Below are 22,295 nucleotides of genomic sequence, written 5' to 3'. Positions count from 1 at the left end.
CTTCAGTGATTATTTTGGTCTTTGTGTATTTTATATTTGCCGGTATGAATGTTATTGTGCGTGACAGTATTATGCAGCCGTATAAAACTGGATATACATGGAATTAACCAACAGCATGCACTTGATTTTGCAATGTGGAAAATCATATTATGTATATGTAGAGTTATCCGAGATACTGTACATAAGTACTTCCCTGTTTTGTGCAATCTTATTGTTATCGACTCGAAACCCGTAGCATATTTCAACGCTGTTTTGGGAAACCTGATTATGGTTGAAAGATTAAATAATGTCTAGTGGATTTGATGGGATCTGATTGAACACCGTGCAGGAAGGCTATTGTTACAAGTCTCCGGGACATCATTTGAAGGGCAGAACCGGAATTTTTGGTTTGGCCTCACCTCATGCTACAGGAAATGCGGAGCGGGCTGCCAGATTACATTCACGGGGGCCGCAGGTGGATTGTGTCATTTCAGGTCTGATGCTGAAAGATGCTGCATTAATGTCAAAAACGTGTTTGTTATTGTGCTGATTTGAATAACACGCCTTACAGTCTAATACTGAGCCATTGATTGCCTTGTTCTGAGCCACAGGGTTTCGATTTCTAGGTGGTGTTCAAAGCGTTTTCAGAGTTTTAGGCCAGGAGGATCCAGTCTCCTGGTTTTAGCTCGTTGCATGTAGGGAGGTGTAGTTCCGATCTCCCTAGTTCTTTCCCCAAAGAAAAGCTAGACAACAAATCCGTGCATACAGATATGTCAAGTTACCCAGCTCCAGGCTGAAGATTTGGGGGACAGTCCTGGATTTCTGACCACCCCATTCTGGTGCATTATGGGAGTTGGGCAGGATCAGGCACTACAAATCCCACACTGCTTTGAGATGTAAGTTCAAAACCAGGGCTGGTCAAAAATTTCCAGCCTGGAGCTGGGTAACTTGGCATTTCTGCCGCATGCAGTCGGCTAAAAACCAGGACTGGAGCTGAGTGGAGGAGTGGCCTAGTGGTTAGGGTGGTGGACTTTGGTCCTGGGGAACTGAGTTTGATTCCCACTTCAGGCACAGGCAGCTCCTTGTGACTCTGGGCAAGTCACTTAACCCTCCATTGCCCCAGGTACAAAGAAGTACCTCTATATAATATGTAAGCCGCGTTGAGCCTGCCATGAGTGGGGAAATGAGTGGGAAAGCACGGGGTGCAAATGTAACAAAAATAAAATAAAATGCCAGCTGGGAACCATGGTGGAGAAGGCAATTCTATAACTTGCACCTAACATAAGGCACCAATTTGCCAAGTTAATAGATTATCTGCTCTTATATGCATAATTGGTGCCATAAATTGACAGTTAGACGCACAAGTGCTGGACACTATTCTAATGTCTATGTTGTTAACATGGAATCACAAGTGGTCTCAAGAGCATTCTGCTTAGCAATATGCATAACTTCTAGAATACTATTGGTTACATACATCGCAAAGCGAGCTTACACCAGCCTTTGAGTGGTTGTGCATAACTTTTGCCGTGCCACATTGGATTCTATAATGGGTTAGGCACACCCTAATGCTGTTTTAGAGTTGGTGCTAAGAAGTGTACCCCTCTGTGGCGTCTTAATTTAGTTGCCACCTTTGCGTTTGCTGAGGTTCGTTTTCTACTGGTTTTGAAATCGGTGGATAATACTTGAGATTCATAAGAAAATCTGTTGTGTAAGTAGTTTTACCAGGCTTTGCTGTTTTATTGGTTCTACAGATGTAAGCAGTTTGCTTAGTGGGAACATATGTTATAAAAACATATTGAACAAAGGTGTCAATTGTACACTTGATAGAAAAATCCTCTTTTCATTCACCAATCTGTGCCTGTACAGCTCACGTGGAGAATAGTAGTGCTTTTTTACTCTGCACTCACTGATCATGATGCTCATTTAAAATTTTTTTTTAAAAAACTGATGATTTTAATATTTTCAAAGCACTTAGCCTTCCAAAGTTCCATAGGTTTCTATGGAACTTTGGAAGGCTAAGTGCTTTGAAAATGAGCCATGCTTTCCCTATTGCAGCAAAACATGTCACAAAATAAATTTCATGTTGCAGCTATGCATGGCTCTGGGATGTTCTTGTTAACATGGGTGATGTCAGAAGAGCTTAAAATCACATTTTGAAACAGTAACTTTAAAACCAAAGAGAAGTCTTATCTTTGATCTGGAAACTAACTGAATCCCTTCTTCCCTGGCAGACTCTGGCTCATATACCTGGCTGATTTTAGGAATGTACTAACGTTGTATTTGCTGCATTGACAGAGATTATGCCATTTGGCTACAAGTGCCACAAGCGATTATTAAAAGAACACGGGCACAAGTACTGATGTCTGCTAAATTACATTTTCTTTGGCTACCTGTTCCTAAATGTATTTACTCATAGTACTACACTGTTTTCTGTTTGTATTTTTTTTTGTTTAAATGTATATATTTAAATCTATGATATAAATTTCATTGGCTACTACTGCTGCTTATTTCTGTAGAGTTACTAGATATATACAATGGACTGGATTCCCCATTACAGTGCCTAGGAGCTTTTAAGGCAGTGGTTCTCAACCTTTCTTCTGTTGTGACACACCTAGAAACAGAGAAAAATGAAGGCAAAGACCATATGGCCTATCCAGTCTGCCCATCCATATCTTCTACTACCCCCTCCTCTCACTTAGAGATTCTATGTACTTGTCCCAAGCTCTCTTGAATTCAGGTAATCTTCATCTCTACCACTTCCACCAGGAGGCAGTTCAATGAATTCACTACCCTTTCCATTTATTTATTTATTTGCTGCACTTGTATCCCGCATTTTCCCACCTGTTTGCAGGCTCAATGTGGCTTACAAAATGTTACAACAACATATACATATTATAGAATAAGAATTTCAGAATATAGATACAGATAGGTACATAAGAATATCATAGCAATCATATTAACGGAATAATAATTTTACAATTGTTACAAATAAGAGTGCATAAGTAAATCACATTGGAATAGAAGTGGATTGATATATAAACATAACATAATGATATCAGGACAAGATATAATATTCAGTAATGAGGATGTAATTAAGATGAACAAATAGGAGGGCTCCATAATAGTTGTAATAGGAATAATTTGGGAGTCGAATCGTTATGGGGGATCTTTGTTATACGCCTTTATGAATAAGTAAGTCTTTAATCATTTTCGGAAGGTTGTCAAGTTGTGTGTTGTTTTTATGGTGGTCGGTAATTCATTCCATAGTTGTGTGCAGATGTATGAGAAACTAGATGTATGTACAGATGAAGAAGTGTTTCCTCTGGTTACTCCTGAGTCTATCCCTTTCACCTGTATCTTGTGCCCTTTCATCGCAGAGCTTCCTTTCAATTGAAAGAGACTCACCTCCTGTGCATTTAAGCCACAAAGGTATTTAAATATCGCCCCTCTCCTCCCTTTTTTTCCCCAAGATCTTTACGTCTGTCCTCATATGTTTTATGACAGAGACCACTGACCATTTTAGTAGCCACTCTGTGGACAATGTTTACATGCATGACACACTGAATAAAATAAGAGTCCATGGGGCCAATATACCAATGGAATCACTGACTGCCAGTAAATATAAAAATTTTCAGTCACTATTAGGGGGCACTTTTTAAAAATGTACTAACTGATATTAGGCACACAGATGTTTAGAATAATGACATTTATGCACGTATGTGTGCCTGGGCAGAGAATGGACATGTACGTAACGTAACTTATAGAATACTGTAAACCACACGCATACCTGACATTTAGACTTGAGCATTTGCACCAGCTCTATGGCTGGCTTAAGTGCTCATGTCTAACTCTTAGGTACATATTTCAGTTGTTAGGTTAGTATTCTATCAAGGAAAATAGGCAGACGAAGAGGGGCTAACCATGCTCCCGCTCTCTGACTGCAGGCTGGGTTAAGGTTCGCCTTCCCTTGCCTTCCCTTTCAGACCCAGAAGACCCATCCTGAGCACAGAGCACCGGAAAAGGTGGGTTGGTTCATCCCCTTATTTTAAGGGTGGGCTCTGGATAAGCCGTTTGCCTTACGTACTTCTGAGCTAGGCTGGCAGAGGTGATTGCATGCACAGGGAAAGGCGTAAGATGCAGCCTTTCCAATTCAGGCTGGTGGCTGCAGTGGTCATGGTGACAGTAAAGGATACATTGGTGGAGATGGCAGGAGGGGAGGGGCAAGGGATGCTCGTTGAGGATAGAAGACCAATATTTCCAGCAAAGGCAAGCAGCAGCAGTAGTCACTGGGTGGTGGGAGAGGAGGAAATTATAAATAGTTAGCAGTGATGGAGATTTCCATTACTTGCCTCTACCGCACTGCAATTTACCCAGCATGCAGATACATGTGGTTGATAAGAAAAGTACAGGCCTGATGTCTATGCCAAAGTTTTGGTGACTGTAGCAAAATGATACTCTTCTAATGTACTCCACATGGTATGACTCTTCTATAGGAACCTTTCTAGTAGGTCCCAGTGGGGTCCTATACCACTTTTCTGCAATTCTCTTTAACTCCTGGGAGCAGCCATGATTTATTTATTTATTTGTTTGTTACATTTGTATCCCACATTTTCCCACATATTTGCAGGCTCAATGTGGCTTACATGTAGCTAGCTATTCTGCTTAGCCTCACTACCTGTTCAAATGTACAATCATTTCTTCTTCCTCAGAGAGCCTTTGTGCTAGCTCTGTGAGTTATTGAAACCACATACTGTCCTGGTCTCCACTGCCACCACTAGGAGGTGGTTCCATGCATCTACCATCCCTTTTGTTAAGAAATATTTTCTGAGGTTGTTCCTGAGTCTCCCTCCTATCACCTTCATCCCAAGTCCCCTCATTACAGAATTTTATTTGTGTTGAAAGAGGTCCCCCCCCCCCCCCCCGTGCATTTACATTTTGGACAAGGGTATATATGTTTAGATCTTTAAGTCTGACCCCATATGTTTTACAGTGAGGATCACTGACCATTGTAGTAGCTGCCTTCTGGACTAACTCCATCTGATCTATGTCCTTTTGAAGGTTCAGTCTCTAGAATTATACACAGTATTCCAAATGAGGTCTCAGTAGAGACTTATAGAGAGACGATATGACATCTTTTTCCTGATGGTCATTCCTCTCCCTATTCCCCCAAGCATGGTTTTTGCCATTGCCTTATCTACATGTTTGGCCATCTTAAGGCCATCAGATTCAATCATCCCTTGCTCCTGCTGTTCATCACCGTACTGTACCTTTCCTATGGGTTTTTGCGATCAAAATACATGACCTAGCAATTTTAGCCTTAAATCTTAGCTGCCAAGACTGTCTCTCAAGCTTTGTTATATCCTTCTTCATGTTTTCTACGCCTGCTAGTGTGTCTATTGTGTTGCACATTTTTATATCGTCCACAAAATATCAAACTTTTCCCATTAGCCTTCTTCAATAGTCTTTCTCAAATGTTGAAATTAACAAACCAAGGATAGCACACCACTGGTAATGCCTGTTTCCTCTGAGTGAGTTCCACTTACCAAAACCCTTTGTCAACTAAGTTCTAACTCAGTCAGCCATTTTAGGGCTCATACTTATGGCACACAGTTTATTTATAATTTGCCTATGTGGAATCATGCCAAAGGCCTTACTGAGGTCCAAGTACACTATCCATAAACCAATTCTGGATATGGAAAAATGAATCATATTGTCTGACAAGATCTACCTTTAGTATCACCATGTTGCCTCAGATGCTGTACTCTATTGAATTCCAGAAACTGCACTATCCTTTGTATTATTGGTAGTTCCTTTATTCACCATCAAGGTCTAACTAACCTGTTTGTAATTCCCACCCTCTTTCTTCCACTTTTTATGAAGAGGAACCACATCTGCCTATCTTCAATCCTTTGGAACACCCTTGAAGATGTCAGACAATGAAGCTTCAAAATATCAACTGTCATGTTGTTGGCTCTTGTTTCTTCATTAGGTCTTACTTCTAACTCCCCTGTCTTCTCTGTCTTATTTCTTATATTTTTGCAATTAACTTGAATTTAAGGCTATGCATTTGGTATTTGAGATTTGCTCCATAAATTGTAGCCATCTTTCTTTTTGAGGTAATTTCAGCAGTTTATGCTCTATGGATTCAGTTCATGTATCACTTATAGCAGCTCCCCAGACTGGTTTACTTATATCCATATTGATGGAAGCGGCTAAGGAAGAGAAACTTGTATAAACTTTAAACACCAATATCTTCTCAGAAATGAAATGAGAGACTGTAATAATTTGAACTGCCAGCTGGTTTATCTAAAAATATTTTTGCTAGCATTGCTGCATTAAGATTTTATATACTGTGCTTCTGTTGACTGGACGAGATTGCCAGTCTAAGAAGATGGGTAAGGTAAGTCAATAAGTGATATCTGGCTCATAGTCTGAACTCACTCTCTTCTTTAAATAGAACATTTCTGTAATAATCATATAGATAAATCCAATAAATGAATTCTAATGAGTTTTAGCTGCAGTTTACTAATAAAGGGCTGTGCGCTGTAGTTTTGTAGATCTAGCAGTCATGAAAGTAAACACTACCAGCTAAAACATTAACAAAATGATCAAGACACAAACCAGTTCTTTATAGCAATAGGTTTATTGATTTGAAACAAGATGTGAGTGCAATTCTCTGTGTTTTCTTATATAAGTGCATTTTTCTCTGTCTTTTCATTTAAGGCTAATTGCCAAAATGGTGTAATTTTTGTTACCTCACCTTAAACTGTAAAGCAATGATGTAGTAAGAAAACCAGTCAACTATTCTACACTGTCACACTATCAGGCTTATTTTCAAAAGTGATTGCCGGCCATCTTCCGACATAAATCGGTAGATGACCAGCAATTTCGCAAAAGCGGTGAAATTGGTATAATTGAAAGCGGCATTTTTGACACCATCACCGCTTTCCCATCACCGCACCGGCGAAAGTTCAAGGGGGCGTGTTGGCGGCGAAGTGAAGGCGGGACATGGGTGGGCATGGGTGTGGCTACCAGATGGCCGGCTTTTGCGGATAATGGAAAAAAAAGCGGCGTTAATCAGTATTTCGCTGGGTTTACTTGGTCCTTTAATTTTCATGACCAAGCCTCAAAAGGTGCCCCAATTGACCAGATGACCACCGGAGGGAATGGGGGATGACCTCCCCGTACTCCCCCAGTGGTCACCAACCCCCTCCCACACTAAAAAAATAAAAATAAAACACTTTTTTGTCAGCCTCTATGCCAGCCTCAAATGTCATACCCAGCTCCCTGACAGCAGTATGCAGGTCCCTGGAGCAGTTTTTAATGGGTGCAGTGCACTCTAGGCAGGCAGACCCAGGTCCATCCCCCCCTACCTGTTACACTTGTGGTGCTAAGTGTTGAGCCCTCCAAACCCCCCCAAAACCCACTGTATCCACATGTAGGTGCCCCCCTCACCCATAAGGGCTATGGTAATGGTGTAGAGTTTTGGGGAGTGGGTTTTGGGGGGATTAGGGGGCTCAGCACCCAAGGTAAGGGAGCTATGGACCTGGGAGCTATTTGTATATATTTTTTTTAATTTTTAGAAGTGCCCCCTAGGGTGCCCGGTTGGTGTCCTGGCATGTCAGGGGGACCAGTGCATTACAAATGCTGGCTCCTCCTACAACCAATTGCCTTGGATTTCGCCGGGTTTGAGATGGCCGGCATTTTTTTCCATTATTGCTGAAAAACAAAACCAGCGATCTCAAACCCGGCGAACTCTGGCATTTGGCCGGGCTAAACCATATTATCGAAAAAAAAAGATGGCCAGCCATCTGTTATGAAAATACGGTTCTGGCGACATTCGATTATGCCCCTCCAAGTCACTATTCCAACCAGTACTTGATGTACGTTTGAGAAGGGTCTTGATGAGTTGGAATATTGCATAGTGTGCTCTTTTTATCTATCTTGTGTCCTCATTTTAAGGTTTTTAACGTGTATTTCCAGGGCCAGTCTTAGGCAGGGGCGACAGGGGCTGTCGCACAGGGCCTTGCGCTCCTAGGGGCCCCACATCTCTGGCACGTCTGTCCTCCTTTCTCGGAACACCTCCCTGTTCTGTACCTTAATATGCATCAACATTTCAGTAGAGAGCATCAGGCATCGGCACCAATTTTCATATCCTGTCAGCTGCCGAGCCCAGAGACTCCTTGCTGCTGCGTCCCGCCCCCTTTTAATGTCATTTCCTGCTTTCGCAAGGGAGGGATGCAGCAGCGAGGAGGCTCTGGGTTCGGCATTTGATGGGATAAGAAAATTGCTGCTGCTCTCTACTGAAACATGGTAGATGCATATCAAGGTATGGGGTGAGGTGGGGTTCAGAGAACTCTAAACCTCCTTTCAAACTGATAAATTATGGCTTATGGTGGCATGTATGGGCGGGGGTGGGGGAGTGGGGGATGGGCGGGGACCACTGAACTGGTCTGCACAGGGCCCCGCAATTGCGAAGACCAGCCCTGTGTATTTAATTTCTAATGTGCATTCCTGCTTTTATTGTAAATGAGTGGCCTGTGAATTATAGTTGGAAGCTATATTTATGTATTTTACAACTGAAGTTCCTTTTAATTTCTTACCCCTAGGATTATCAGTATGTCTTTTGGAAGAGACATGGAGCTAGAACACTTCGATGAGCGTGATAAAGCTCAAAGATATAGCAGAGGATCAAGGGTGAATGGTCTCCCAAGCCCCACCCACAGTGCCCACTGCAGTTTTTACAGAACTCGCACTCTTCAGGCCCTTAGCTCTGAGAAGAAAGCCAAGAAGGTTCGCTTCTACCGCAATGGAGACCGATATTTCAAGGGTATTGTTTATGCCATATCCCCAGACCGTTTTCGATCTTTTGAGGCTCTTTTGGCAGACTTGACTCGATCTCTATCTGATAATGTGAATCTACCCCAGGGAGTGAGAACTATCTATACTGTAGATGGTAGTAGGAAGATTGGTTCCATGGATCAGCTGGTAGAAGGTCAGTATTTATTACATTTCTATTTTTATCAAATATATTTTAAGATTTTGATTTTTTTTAAAGTTAGAGGATGTGTGGCTAATTTTTAAAAAAATCTTAGAGCACTTGCCACCCAGGCCATTGAGATTGATCACTGAGGTGTGCTATGTATCCCTTGTTAACAGTTAGTAATAGGAAGCAGACTTTTACGCACTGCCCCTAAATTCTTTGCCAATGAAATACAAATTGGGGAAAGTTTTCTTAGCTTTCAGGCATCAAATAACAACCAGTAGTTTTACACAGGCATTAGTATCTGAGGACTTTTTTGGCAATATATCATTATTTTAGAAGATATTATGGGCCCTTTTACAGAGTGGCAGTAAGCCCAAAGCGGGCTTACCGCTAGCTCTTTCAGGACTACCACTGGCCCAACATGGCTGCCGGCAGTAGTCCCGCCCTGAGCACATACCATTTCGGGGGAAAAAGAAACCCCCCTGGAAATGGCTTGAGCGGCGGTAACCAGGCATTGCCGCGTGCTGCCCGGTTACTGCTGGGTTAGCGCAGGAGTCCTTATCACCACCTCAGTGGTAAGGGTTCCCTGTCACATGGCCAGGCAGTAAGAGTCCCCTTACCGCATGGCCATGTGTGCCTGGGGTCTATTTACCCACTGCGGTAAAAATGGCCCTGGCACACGAAAAAAATGGCCCCTGCTGCTAGCGCAAGGCCCTTTTCCCCACAGCTTGGTAAAAGAGCCCCTGTATTTGTTATGCTGTTACTTCTGCATATGTTGAATTGTTTCTATATGCTTAGAGGTTTTGAATTTTGGTATTATTTTAAATTTAAGCAAGCGTTTATAGTCTGCCTAAATCAGAAGCTCAAGGTGGATTACAATAACACAGTTAAAACTATTTAAAAAATACAATGAAAAACATAATAAACACAATGAATAAAATAATAAAATGATTACAAAACATATTACAATAAAAATGTATTGTATGATCACTCTCTATTTATTACCCCATCAACAGTATTAAGAGTACCAAAATATTTATTGAATAGCAGTGTTTTCAATAACTTCCTAACCTCCTATAATTATACAGTGGTGGAAATAAGTATTTGATCCCTTGCTGATTTTGTAAGTTTGCCCACTGACAAAGACATGAGCAGCCCATAATTGAAGGGTAGGTTATTGGTAACAGTGAGAGATAGCACATCACAAATTAAATCCGGAAAATCACATTGTGGAAAGTATATGAATTTATTTGCATTCTGCAGAGGGAAATAAGTATTTAATCCCTCTGGCAAACAAGACCTAATACTTGGTGGCAAAACCCTTGTTGGCAAGCACAGCGGTCAGACGTCTTCTTTAGTTGATGATGAGGTTTGCACACATGTCAGGAGGAATTTTGGTCCACTCCTCTTTGCAGATCATCTCTAAATCATTAAGAGTTCTGGGCTGTCGCTTGGCAACTCGCAGCTTCAGCTCCCTCCATAAGTTTTCAATGGGATTAAGGTCTGGTGACTGGCTAGGCCACTCCATGACCCTAATGTGCTTCTTCCTGAGCCACTCCTTTGTTGCCTTGGCTGTATGTTTTGGGTCATTGTCGTGCTGGAAGACCAGCCACGACCCATTTTTAAGGCCCTGGCGGAGGGAAGGAGGTTGTCACTCAGAATTGTACGGTACATGGCCCCATCCATTCTCCCATTGATGCGGTGAAGTAGTCCTGTGCCCTTAGCAGAGAAACACCCCCAAAACATAACATTTCCACCTCCATGCTTGACAGTGGGGACAGTGTTCTTTGGGTCATAGGCAGCATTTCTCTTCCTCCAAACACGGCGAGTTGAGTTCATGCCAAAGAGCTCAATTTTTGTCTCATCTGACCACAGCACCTTCTCCCAATCACTCTCGGCATCATCCAGGTGTTCACTGGCAAACTTCAGACGGGCCGTCACATGTGCCTTCCGGAGCAGGGGGACCTTGCGGGCACTGCAGGATTGCAATCCGTTATGTCGTAATGTGTTACCAATGGTTTTCGTGGGTGATAGTGGTCCCAGCTGCCTTGAGATCATTGACAAGTTCCCCCCTTGTAGTTGTAGGCTGATTTCTAACCTTCCTCATGATCAAGGATACCCCACGAGGTGAGATTTTGCGTGGAGCCCCAGATCTTTGTCGATTGACAGTCATTTGTACTTCTTCCATTTTCTTACTATGGCACCAACAGTTGTCTCCTTCTCGCCCAGCGTCTTACTGATGGTTTTGTAGCCCATTCCAGCCTTGTGCAGGTGTATGATCTTGTCCCTGACATCCTTAGACAGCTCCTTGCTCTTGGCCATTTGTAGAGGTTAGAGTCTGACTGATTCACTGAGTCTGTGGACAGGTGTCTTTCATACAGGTGACCATTGCCGACAGGTGTCTGTCATGCAGGTAACGAGTTGATTTGGAGCATCTACCTGGTCTGTAGGGGCCAGATCTCTTACTGGTTGGTGGGGATCAAATACTTATTTCCCTCTGCAGAATGCAAATAAATTCATATACTTTCCACAATGTGATTTTCCGGATTTAATTTGTGATGTGCTATCTCTCACTGTTACCAATAACCTACCCTTCAATTATGGGCTGCTCATGTCTTTGTCAGTGGGCAAACTTACAAAATCAGCAAGGGATCAAATACTTATTTCCACCACTGTATTCTCTATAAATTTCTCATGTTCTGTAAAAGTAGTTGATAGTCTAAATTCCAAACGACACAGATTTTGAACTTATTAGTGTAAATTTTAGAGAGATTGTTGTGTTGTATAGTACTAGTACTCTCTATTCCTTGTTGTGATATATGAGCTTACTAGTGTAAACACTTTGAGATGACCTTGTCATTGTTCAGAGTTACAAATAGGTAGACAAATAGGATGGACATAGACCATTCAAATTCTTAAAGGAGAGACAAAGCTACTTCAATTCTGTCCTTGTATCTACTGGGAGCCAATGAAGAGAATCCTAAGAATAGTATAGCCCTATCAGTCCTGGCTCCTCTTAAATAATTTTCGCTGCTGTATTTTGTAATTGTTGGAGCCTAGACAAGTTTTGATTACTTAGGGGTCCTTTTATTAAGCCATGGTAAAAAGTGGCCTGCAGTAGTGTAGGCGCATGTATTTGGTGTGCACCAGGCTAGTTTTTACTGCATCTACAAAAAATGGCTTTTTTTTTTAATGGGACGGGAAAAGGGCCTGTGGTAAAAATGAAACCAGTGGGCGCCTAAAACTGGCCCGAGTCCTTAACGCCACCCATTGATTTAGCAGTAATGGCTCACTCGCTACATGTGCGGTGACTGGTCAGCACGCACCAAGTGCCGATTACCACCGGAACTACCGCGTAGGAAGAAATAAATAAATAATTTATCCATGCATTATGGGCGTACGCCAAATCTGAAATTACTCCCAGGAGGATGCGCTGGCCTGGCGGTAGCCTCATTTGGGCACATGCTGCATGCACGTAGAGCCTACCACAGCTTAGTAAAAGGGCCCCTCAAACCAAGATAAAGGGGCCCTTTAAGACAGCTATGCTAAAAAGTGCTCTGCTTTATTTTTAGAGTGGGGTTTCCATGCGCTGAGGCCACTTTTAGCGCAGCTGTTAAATGGACACAATTTCTTTTTTGTTCCATTATTGGTCATGCACTAATTTCCCAATTAGCGCATGGCCATTACAGCATAAGCTCTTACTGCCACCTATTTTGTAGGTGGTAAGGGCTTATGCTCTAACCCCGGGTTAATCAGCAGCACGTGGTGATTTGCCTGTGGTAGCCAATTAGTGCAGGACATGCCTACTGTTTGCCCCCAAACACGCCCCCCACACTAAAAAAAATATTTTATATTTGTAGCATGGGATTGGTGTCTGCCGATCCCAGAACTACAGCAAAATGCCTGAGCGTGTCCCATGATAGTGCCTTTTAGCGTGCAGTAAGCATACATTAGTGCTTACTGCCAGGTAGTAAAAGGGCCCCAAAGAATGTTACAATAGCCCAAGGGCCCTGTTTGCTAAGCAGCGCTAAGGGCATGTTAGCATTTTTAGCACACGCTAATGATTAGCACACGCTAAACGCTAGCGCGTCGTAGTAAACAGGGCCCCAAGCGAGCTAAAATGATAACTTGGACTATCTTCTGCAAATTGTCAAGAGAAAGAACATCATGAACTTGACAGAGCATATATTTTGATCTGTTTTCCCTCTATATTTCAGTATTTTCATATATTTTCCTTTTATTGCACCCTGCTTTGGGTATGCTGTTTGGAAGGGCAGGCAATAAACTTTATAAATACATTTTAACATGAAATGGTATTTGTAATTCTCTAGCCGATGCAGCCATTTGCACTGTGATCAATAGTTAATTTTTATACTTTTGCTGTTTTCCATTTTATCAAGAGTTCTTCCCAATGATACCATCTTTTTTTCTGAAGATAGTGAGACTGCTAGAAATATCAATAATGACTTGATAAAATGACAATAAAAACTGCAATTAAATTAATGATTTTGTGTTAAACTTTTAAGTGTAGGTGTTTATTATTGACTGGTATTTTTATCTGTATAGCAAATAAAAACTGTTTACCTGAATTTGAATTTGTCTTTTAAAAGACATGACAGGATGATTGCTTATGCTATTGCCTATGATTAGGGTTTATTGGATCACAGGTAAGGTGTATAATCATGGACACTGGATTTGACAGCTCTGGGATTGGCTAGGGATGCTGCAGAAATATTGTTCATAGCTAGTTCCTAACACCATCAGAATTAAAGCGCATGACTATATCTTTCCTATAAAGTCATAGGGATTCTTTCTTCTCATTCTCTGAATTGCCACTGCCCTTGTACTTTAGCAAAGAAGAACCTGCATTGGAGAGGCTGACCCTTCCTCTTAATGTGAGATTAGCTGGGTACCCCCTTTTGCCAGTAAAAGCCATATTGAAGCAGTATACAGCTACCAGAATGTGCTAAAGGAGCTGCTCCTTTGTGTACTCCTCAGTGTGCCCGAGAGATATCTTTGCTTTCTGCTGGTATGCAGAATTGTTTTTGAATTGGTATTTGGCCACATATGGAGAGTTGTATGGCTTTGTTTATTATCTGACTAGGGAATCTTTAGGTTGTTAGAGCTATTCAAGATTTTTTATTTAAACTTTAAATTTTTATTGAGGTTTTTTGTAAATGGTTCCGTAACATCAAACAAACATTCTCCAGTATGGAGTGGAAGCCAATTCTCAAGTACAATTCACATAGGGGTCCTTTTACTAAGCCGCGTAGGTGCTTATGCATGCCCACGTGTGCCAATTTGGAGTTGCTACCTGGCTATCGTGTGGCCCTTGCAGTAATTTCATTTTTGCTGTGTGTCCGCTACACGCGCCCAAAAAATTTATTTTCTGATGCACATAGCAGACGTGCATCAAGTAGCTTTTATACGCGCGTAGGTCATTACCACCCAGTTAACACGTGAGACCGTACCGCTAAGTCAATGGCTGACGGTAAGGTCTCAGACCCATAATGGACGTGTGCCAATTTTGATTTTGCCATACGTCCATTTTCAGCAAAAATTTAAAAAAGGCATTTTTTACAGGTGCGCTGATAAATGAATCTGCACGTTCCCAAAACCGTGCCTCCACTAGCGCAGGCCATTTTTCAGTGCACCTTAGTAAAAGGAACCCATAATAAAATACAAACCAACTCAGCCCCACTCCTTCCTGAGCTTTCCCCCAAACCTATCCACCCTCCATCTGTCCCTTCCATCCTCTCATCCCTGCCCTAAAGACCCCAAACACAATCGTCTAACGTCTGTGTGTAAGGAATGATGATGTGATGAATGCAAGTGATCTGGTAGATATGTGTAAAAGAGTAAGTGCCTAGGAAAAAGAAGCAAATATTTTAACTAAGAAAACTAACTCTTTCAATATGGTTTGTGAATGAGTGTCAGAAATCCATCAGGGGACTCAGCTTCTGCTAAAAATTTACAACTTGCCATGTTTGAGAATGCGTGTGCCCTCTACTTTGCAACTTTAATGTGATTTTATTGACGCTGATTACAATCTTCCATGTTGCTAGGGAAGGATCTAAAGCAAGGATTAACAGATGCGATACTCTTTCAGGCAGTCCACTTTGCGATGACCAACTGGAAATTAGGCCTAGTATACAAGATTTTTTTTGTAATAAGCCCAATCCTACCCTGTCTACAGAAGTATTTTATCACAAACCAAGTTCCAGTATTTTTGAATAACCGGGCAATCCCACCACATATGTTCTAGGGATACACGCATTCCACAATGCCTCCAATATAGCCCCATGTTACTATCCCCTGCTCTTGCCATCCTTACAGGAGTCCAATATGCTCTGTGCAAAATTTGAAACTGGAGTTGATTGTAGTTAGTAATAACAGTATATTTATGTGCATATTGGTAAATGTAGCACCAGCTTTCTTGCCCTAAGATTTCTCCCGACCATTGTTCCCATTTTTTCTCCTACTCACCCGCTATGGGAGGATATACCTTATCTAATGCAGCATGCACTAAAGACGAGTTTCTTCTTACTTTGTGACTTAAACAAAACAACTTCAGTGGTGTTGGGTTGTCTCTGCAAATTTACTTTTGTATTCTAAGGAGAAAGTCTCTGCACTGTAAGTATGGGTAGAATGGGATTTTATAGTGCAAGACTTCCTGCAAATGGCCCTGGGCCAGTAGGGTGCCTGGGATAAATAGATCTTTACATAAGGTAAAATCGAGTTCTTCATTCTATTCCTGAAAGATGTAAAATAGCCAGTGGACCTTGGCTGATAGTCTTTGAAAAGTCTGTGGACCCGATTCTATATATGGTGCCTAAAATTAACGCGCATTAGGCAATCACGCCTAAGTGTATTCTAAATACCGTGCGTAGATTTATGTGTGGTATTTAGAATATGCTTAGGTGTAGTTCATGCGACTAAATTCAAATCTGCCAAACCCCTTCGTAAAGAACTACATTGGCTCCCTATCAAGGATTGTATAGCCTTTAAGATCTGTACCTTGATTCACAGGATTATTTATGGTGAAGTCCCTGGTTATATGCTAAATCTAATTGACCTACCACCCAGAAACAGTTCCAGTTTTTCCCATTCTTACTTAAATTTACATTATCCAGATTGCAACGGTCTTAAATACAAGTCTACCTACGCTTCCAGTTTCTCCTTCATACAAACACAACTTTGGAATGCACTACCTAAATTCTTAAAATCAATTCAGAACCATCTAAATTTCAGAAAATTATTGAAGACCACCCTGTTCAAGAAGGCTTACTCCTCTGTCTCAACATAAACCATGGACATTATCTTTTCTTACTCTCATTATCTCTGTTGTTTTATATGATACCTATACGTTTTATTGTATTTTATTGAACTGTAGTTCTCCCTACGGTTTTATGTAAGCCACATTGAGCCTACTATTGGTGGGAAAATGTGGGGTATAAATGTGTTAAATAAATAAATAAATCTACGCACGTCCATTTATGCCAACGAAAAGCTGGCCTAAATCCCTGCACGTAGATTTATGCACATTGGCCCATATTTTATAACAATGTGCATACATTTTGGAACGCTCATGAAACACCCATTTCCATTCCCCCTAACCACACCTTTTTTTGCCTGCACACGTTAGAATTTAGGCGCAGTATATTACAGAATACGCTTAGCAATGTACATGCGTAAATTCAAATTTTTGACAATTAGTGCTCGTTATTGCTTGTTAAGAGCTGTTATTGTTTAACAGCTTGTTAAAAACAATTAATCTAAGCATGTAGTTATAGAATATGCCTAGATTTATGTGCAAAACCGCATATAAATATAGGCGCTATATAGAATCTGGGGGGATATGGTTGGGTCCACCCTCTCATCAGGTAGGCCTCTCTCACTAATTGCCAGGTTGCCAATAGAGGAGTAATAAACACGTGTTTGAAAGGAGCTTGATCTCTATCAAACCAGGTTGGAGTCACTCCTCATCCCAGCTCAAACATGGAATATGGGCGAATACTGTTCTTTTCTAGTTGCCACACAATGCACAGAAGAGTTCTCTCTGTAAGGCTCCCTAAATGCTTTAATCACAGCTGCCTGGTAGTATCTATGTAAATTAGGGAGTCCCGCTCTTCCCATTGCTTTACATTGTTGTAGCAAAGACCACCTTACTCTAGGGTATCTCCCGCCCCACACGTAAGACTGCAACATCTTATCCCTTTGTTTGAATTGTTTGTTGGGAATAGGTTTTGGCAATGGGCAAACAAAAATAGGAATTTAGGAAGAATCGTCATTTGCAAGATCGCTATTCTACCCCACCAGATCAGCATTAGAGTACTCTATGTATCCAAGTCTGATTGGATATGCTTAGTGAGGCTCTATAATTAAGTTGATATAAATCTGAGATCTTGTTGGAGATAACAACACCCAAGTATTTAAACCCTTTATTTGCCAAATTAAAAGGAAAAGTTTGAACATCTGAGGGAGTAACATTGAACAATAAAGTTTGTGTTATCTATGTTTGTTTTGAATACAGAGACCCACCCAAACATTTCTAATTCTCTCAGTAAAAAAGGTAGTGAATGTTATGGGTTAGACATAAAAATAAGTGTATCATTTGCATACCATAAGATTTTATGAGCTTCCTCCTTGACTGTGATGGGTGCTATTTCAGGAGAGGGGACATTGGGCAGCCCTCTTGTCCCCCTCATGAGTGAGAACTCCTGCAACGAATACCATTAACCAATATCACACTCTTGGGATCCACATACAGAGACCGTAGCCATCTCCCATAATTTCCACCCAGCCCCATGCTGTCCATTACTGCAAAACGATACTGCCATTCCACTCTATCAAATGTTTTTTCTGCATCTATTGCAACATGTATGGTTCCTTCTTTTCTCCATTAAATAATATCAATCAAATTAATAGCGCTATGTACATGGAGGGCATTTTCGATATGACGTCTGAGTCCAATTTTGGACATTTTGCCATGATTTTAGCCTGTTGCAGAATTTGGGAGGACTTGTGCTTCATGCTATGAACAACTGTCATTGATTGCTTCTGTTTTATTTGATGTTTCAGAGAAGATTTCTCCGGTATGGGCTACTTCCCTGACTTCTGATCCCAAATGAGCTGGCCGTTCTGTCTCTTAGTATAGCCCTGAGACTTCAAAAAGCCCTCTATTTCCTTTGTAGAATCAAAAAAAGCACCGTTTACCAATTGCCAATAAGGCAGAGTACCAAACCTCCACTTGGATCCTACAGGCTGCCAGCACTTGCTTGTAGTTGCAAAGCTCTTTGCATTTCCATATTGACTCTATGCTCAAGTTTGGGTAGATACGCAGTTCACAATTTTCATATTTAATGGTCTTTTGTTTCCTTGCAGTCTTCAATATGTAGTCTATTTCTGGATATTGGAGCAATTTGATTTTAAACGCCCTTGGGGAGAGATTTGGGTCAGGGCGCAGCCGAAGTTCTCTGTAGGCTCTGTCTAATTCATAGGATGGCTGCACAGAAGACTCAAGGAAGCAGTGCAATAACAACTTGTGTACAAATTGTAAGGGTTAGTCCCTTTCCACACCTTCAGGTGCTCTATAGATTCTTAGGTCAGACTTTTTTTGCCAACTTTCCACGTCTTCAACTTTTGCAGGTAGGAATTCTACCTGCTTAATAGGTGCCCTCATTGTTTCTGAGTCTTTCTCCTGGATCAATTCCACCGAGTGCAAGTGCCTGGAGTGCAGGTGCCCCTCAAGCTTTTCAACCTTCTTCACCATCTCTTTAATGTCACATCCAGTTTCTCTACCACCATTTCCGCTACCTTCAGCTTGGCAGCCCTCAGTTCCTGCAGCACAATTGAAAGTGCATCATCTGCTTTTTTCTCATCTAGCTGTGGGTGTGGTGTCTCTGCAGTTCCTGGGGTAGAGACCTTGCCTGAATATATCCGTTTTATAGCTGGAGTACTCCGGATTTTAAGCACTTGCACGGCATGGCACTTATAAAAGACTTGCTTCAGAATGGGTTTCTTTCACCTGACTTGTTCTTGAAGGTGGTTGCAGCACTAATTCCAGGGGGAGGCTGTGGAAGGAGCATGGAGTGATCTTACACGTGTCCACTTTGCGTGGAGGCTCAACTGGAAGCCCCTGACTATTCAAGTATTGACTTTCTCTCCAGTATTAGTGGATCCAGTTCTCTGTGGTAAGATGTATAGGTGTGTGGGACAGTATGTGCTACGATATTGAGGAAAGCTTTGTGATAGGGTGGTGGAGATAATTCTATGAGTAAGGAGAAATATGGAAGGAGAATTGAGGGGGGGGGGGAGGAGATTTAGGAGTATTAAGTATGTAGTTCAATTGCCTCAAATAATGGAAGCAGTGACGTGGTTATGGAGGGGTGTCAAAGGGTATAAGGTATATCTGTCCTGCTCTGAGCAGGTTCTTTGCTGGTTCATTGCATTTCTTCTTGCTTTTTGGTTGGTATCCTCTTCATGTCTTGTTTCTGGATTCCAGACTGTGCTCTTGCTTTCCAGTCTCATCTTGATTTACCATGTCCCTTTATGCCTTAGCTCAGGGGTGACCCTACCATTAGGCCACCTGTGACGGGGGCCTCAGGCAGCACTTTTCTGAGGCAGCATTGCCTCCCATTCTTACTTCCCCAACCCCTTTCCACCAATTTACCTTTTCTTTCTTGCTTTTCCAAAAGCAGCAACAGCAATTCCGAGAGGCTGCCCTGCCGCCAGTCCCGGCCCCTTCTCTCTCTAGTGTGACCCACCTTTGAGGAAACAGGAAGTTATGTCAGAGAGGTGGACCTCAGTACTACTACTACTACTATTAAACATTTCTATAGCGCTACTAGACTTACGCAGCGCTGTACAAATCAACATGAAAAAGACAGTCTCTGCTCAACAGAGCTTACAATCTAAATTGGACAGACGAACAGACAGCTAGGGGTGGGGAAATTGCAGTGGTAGGGGTGATAAGTGAGGGTGTTGAGTAAGAGAGTCATGGTTAGGAGTCGAAAGCAGTAGCAAAGAAGTGGGCTTTAAGCCTAGACTTGAAGACAGCCAGAGACTGAGCCTGATGTACTGGCTCAGGGAGTCTATTCCAGGCATAGGGAGCAGCGAGATAGAAGGAACGGAGCCGGGAGTTAGCAGTGGGGGAGAAGGGGGACGACAGGAGACATTTACCCAGCGAACGGAGTTCATGGGGAGGAGTGTAGGGAGAGATGAGAGCGGAAAGGTACTGAGGAGCTGTGGAGTGGATGCACTTGTTGGTCAAAAGCAGAAGTTTGAACCGTATGCGGAAGCGGATAGGGAGCCAGTGAAGTGACTTGAGGAGAGGGCTAACGTGAGTATAGCGACTCTGGCGGAATATAAGACGCGCAGCAGAGTTTTGGACAGATTGAAGAGGAGATAGATGGCTGAGCGGGAGACCAGCGAGAAGCAAATTGCAGTAGTCTAGGCGAGAGGTGATAAGGGTGTGGGTAAGGGCTTTGGCACCGTCCTCGGAGAGAAGTAGAAAGAAGGGGCTGGGACCGGTGGCAGGGTAGCCACTGGGAATTGCTGCCATCGCCTTTGGAAAAATGAGAAAGAAAAGGTAAATTGGTGGAAGGGGGCTAGGGAAAGAAGGGGGAGATTTCAGACCATGCTTGGGGGAGGGAGGGTTGGGGGGTGGCTGCGGCAGCTCATTCCTCGCCTTGGGGGGGAGTGTCTGCTCATTCCTCACCTCAGGGGGGGGGCAGCAGTGGAGGGTCATTCCTTGCCTCAGGCAGCAGATTGTCATGGACTGCCCATGCCTTACCTTATTGTCCATGTTTTGTTTCCTGTGCGTGGATGACTAGAAGGGTAAATGCCATTTAAATCGCCTGTTGCACCAAAGGATAACGTGGCAATTCTATAAACTAGTATCTAGAACAGAAGTTCCCAAATTGTGGGTCCGGACCCTAAATGGGGTCACAAAACCTGCTTTTGGTGTCATGTCCTAGGTGGGGTTTCCATAGATGCATCATTATTCTGCACCTCCAGGGATCACATAATTTTATTTGGCCACAATTATGAGGTCACAGGCACAAAAAGATTGGGTGCACTGGCATAGAGCTACACACCACTTACGAGACCAAAGGTGGCATTAATTGAAAGTTAAGCACCTATATGCACTAGGCATTATTCTATAAGTTAGCACCTAAGTGCCATAGTGCCTAATTGCAAGGGGCATACATGTAGGCAGAGCATGGGAGGGTCATGGGTGTGTCTCCAAGTTACACATGTACTTTATAGAATACTATAAATTACGTGCATCTCTTAAGCAGGCCCACTTACACCTCCCATTGGCATGGCATAAAAGGACATGCCTAAACATCAATGCTGGCATACACTAGTATGCTTTAATGGAATCTTGGTACCAAGATGCTGTTACAGAATTGGTGCTAAGAGCATGGCATTAGGGCACCTAAACTGAGGAGCCAATCTATAGAATTGCTCATAAGTGTTCTTTAACTAGACTGCCTTTCTAAGGTTAGGTGATATTAAAACTTACCTTTTGACCTTCACTGTGGGTTTGTGCATCTCTTAATCTCCAAGGGACTCTGACCAGTGGCTGCCTACATACCGGCCAGGATCGCTGAGACCTGAGTTCTGAAATTACACTTCTGGAAGGTCTGTGATTTATTGAAAATTTTTCATAGGGAGAGTTATCACCATGGGTTACTGTTAAGACGTTATTTTACCACTGGTGCTATTTTAGTACAGGCCCAATTTTATGCAAAGAGGCCTAGTTACTAATAACCTGAGTTAACAGTAAAATAGCACATCTTAAAGGTAGCCCACATTGAGAACGCCCCTCCGATTTTCTGGAAACAATGTAAAGCCTTGATATTTTCTACTGTTTTTGTTAATGGTTAGAAAGGTAGGACTCTTGACACGTTTTAATTATATTTTTTCTTATGTTATTTTATTCTCATTTGGTCAGTGTTGAAGTTTGGCTTTTTCTTTTTTTGTCTGATTTTGTTTTATATATATTTTATGCAGTTATCTTTTATTTTAGTTTTACATGTTGATGTCTTAGGACCCCTTTTATCAAGCGGAGGTAAAAGGGGCCCTGCGGTGGTGTTGGGGGATGGGTTTGCTGTGCACCAAGGCCCCTTTTAACACTGCCCAGTAAAAGGGAATTTCTGGCGAAAGAAGGAAGTGCTCATGGAGTACGTGACACACTTGCCACATGGCCATTTCCTGGGGGAGCCCTTACCACAGCGTTCAGTGTGTGTGTGATTACTGCTGGGTAAGTCCCCGGCGCTAAAAAACAAAAACAATTCTGATACCCTGAAAATGGCACACGGTG

The 22,295-nt window shown here is 42.2% G+C and overlaps 1 protein-coding gene across 1 annotated transcript in view; it reads left to right on the top strand.

Annotated features, from left to right (window-relative positions):
- Window positions 1–22,295, top strand: part of DCLK1 (doublecortin like kinase 1) — a 625,924-nt gene that overhangs the window by 648 nt on the left and 602,981 nt on the right. The window contains exon 2 of the mRNA XM_030200382.1: window positions 8,589–8,974. Coding sequence (XP_030056242.1) covers window positions 8,599–8,974 — 376 coding nt within the window. The 5' untranslated portion in view covers window positions 8,589–8,598. The remainder of the gene's footprint in view (window positions 1–8,588; window positions 8,975–22,295) is intronic.

The sequence above is a fragment of the Microcaecilia unicolor genome, chromosome 4 (assembly GCF_901765095.1).
Source record: "Microcaecilia unicolor chromosome 4, aMicUni1.1, whole genome shotgun sequence".
Lineage (NCBI taxonomy): Eukaryota > Metazoa > Chordata > Amphibia > Gymnophiona > Siphonopidae > Microcaecilia > Microcaecilia unicolor.
Note: the sequence above shows the minus strand (reverse complement) of the source record. Positions and strands in the feature narration are given on the sequence as shown.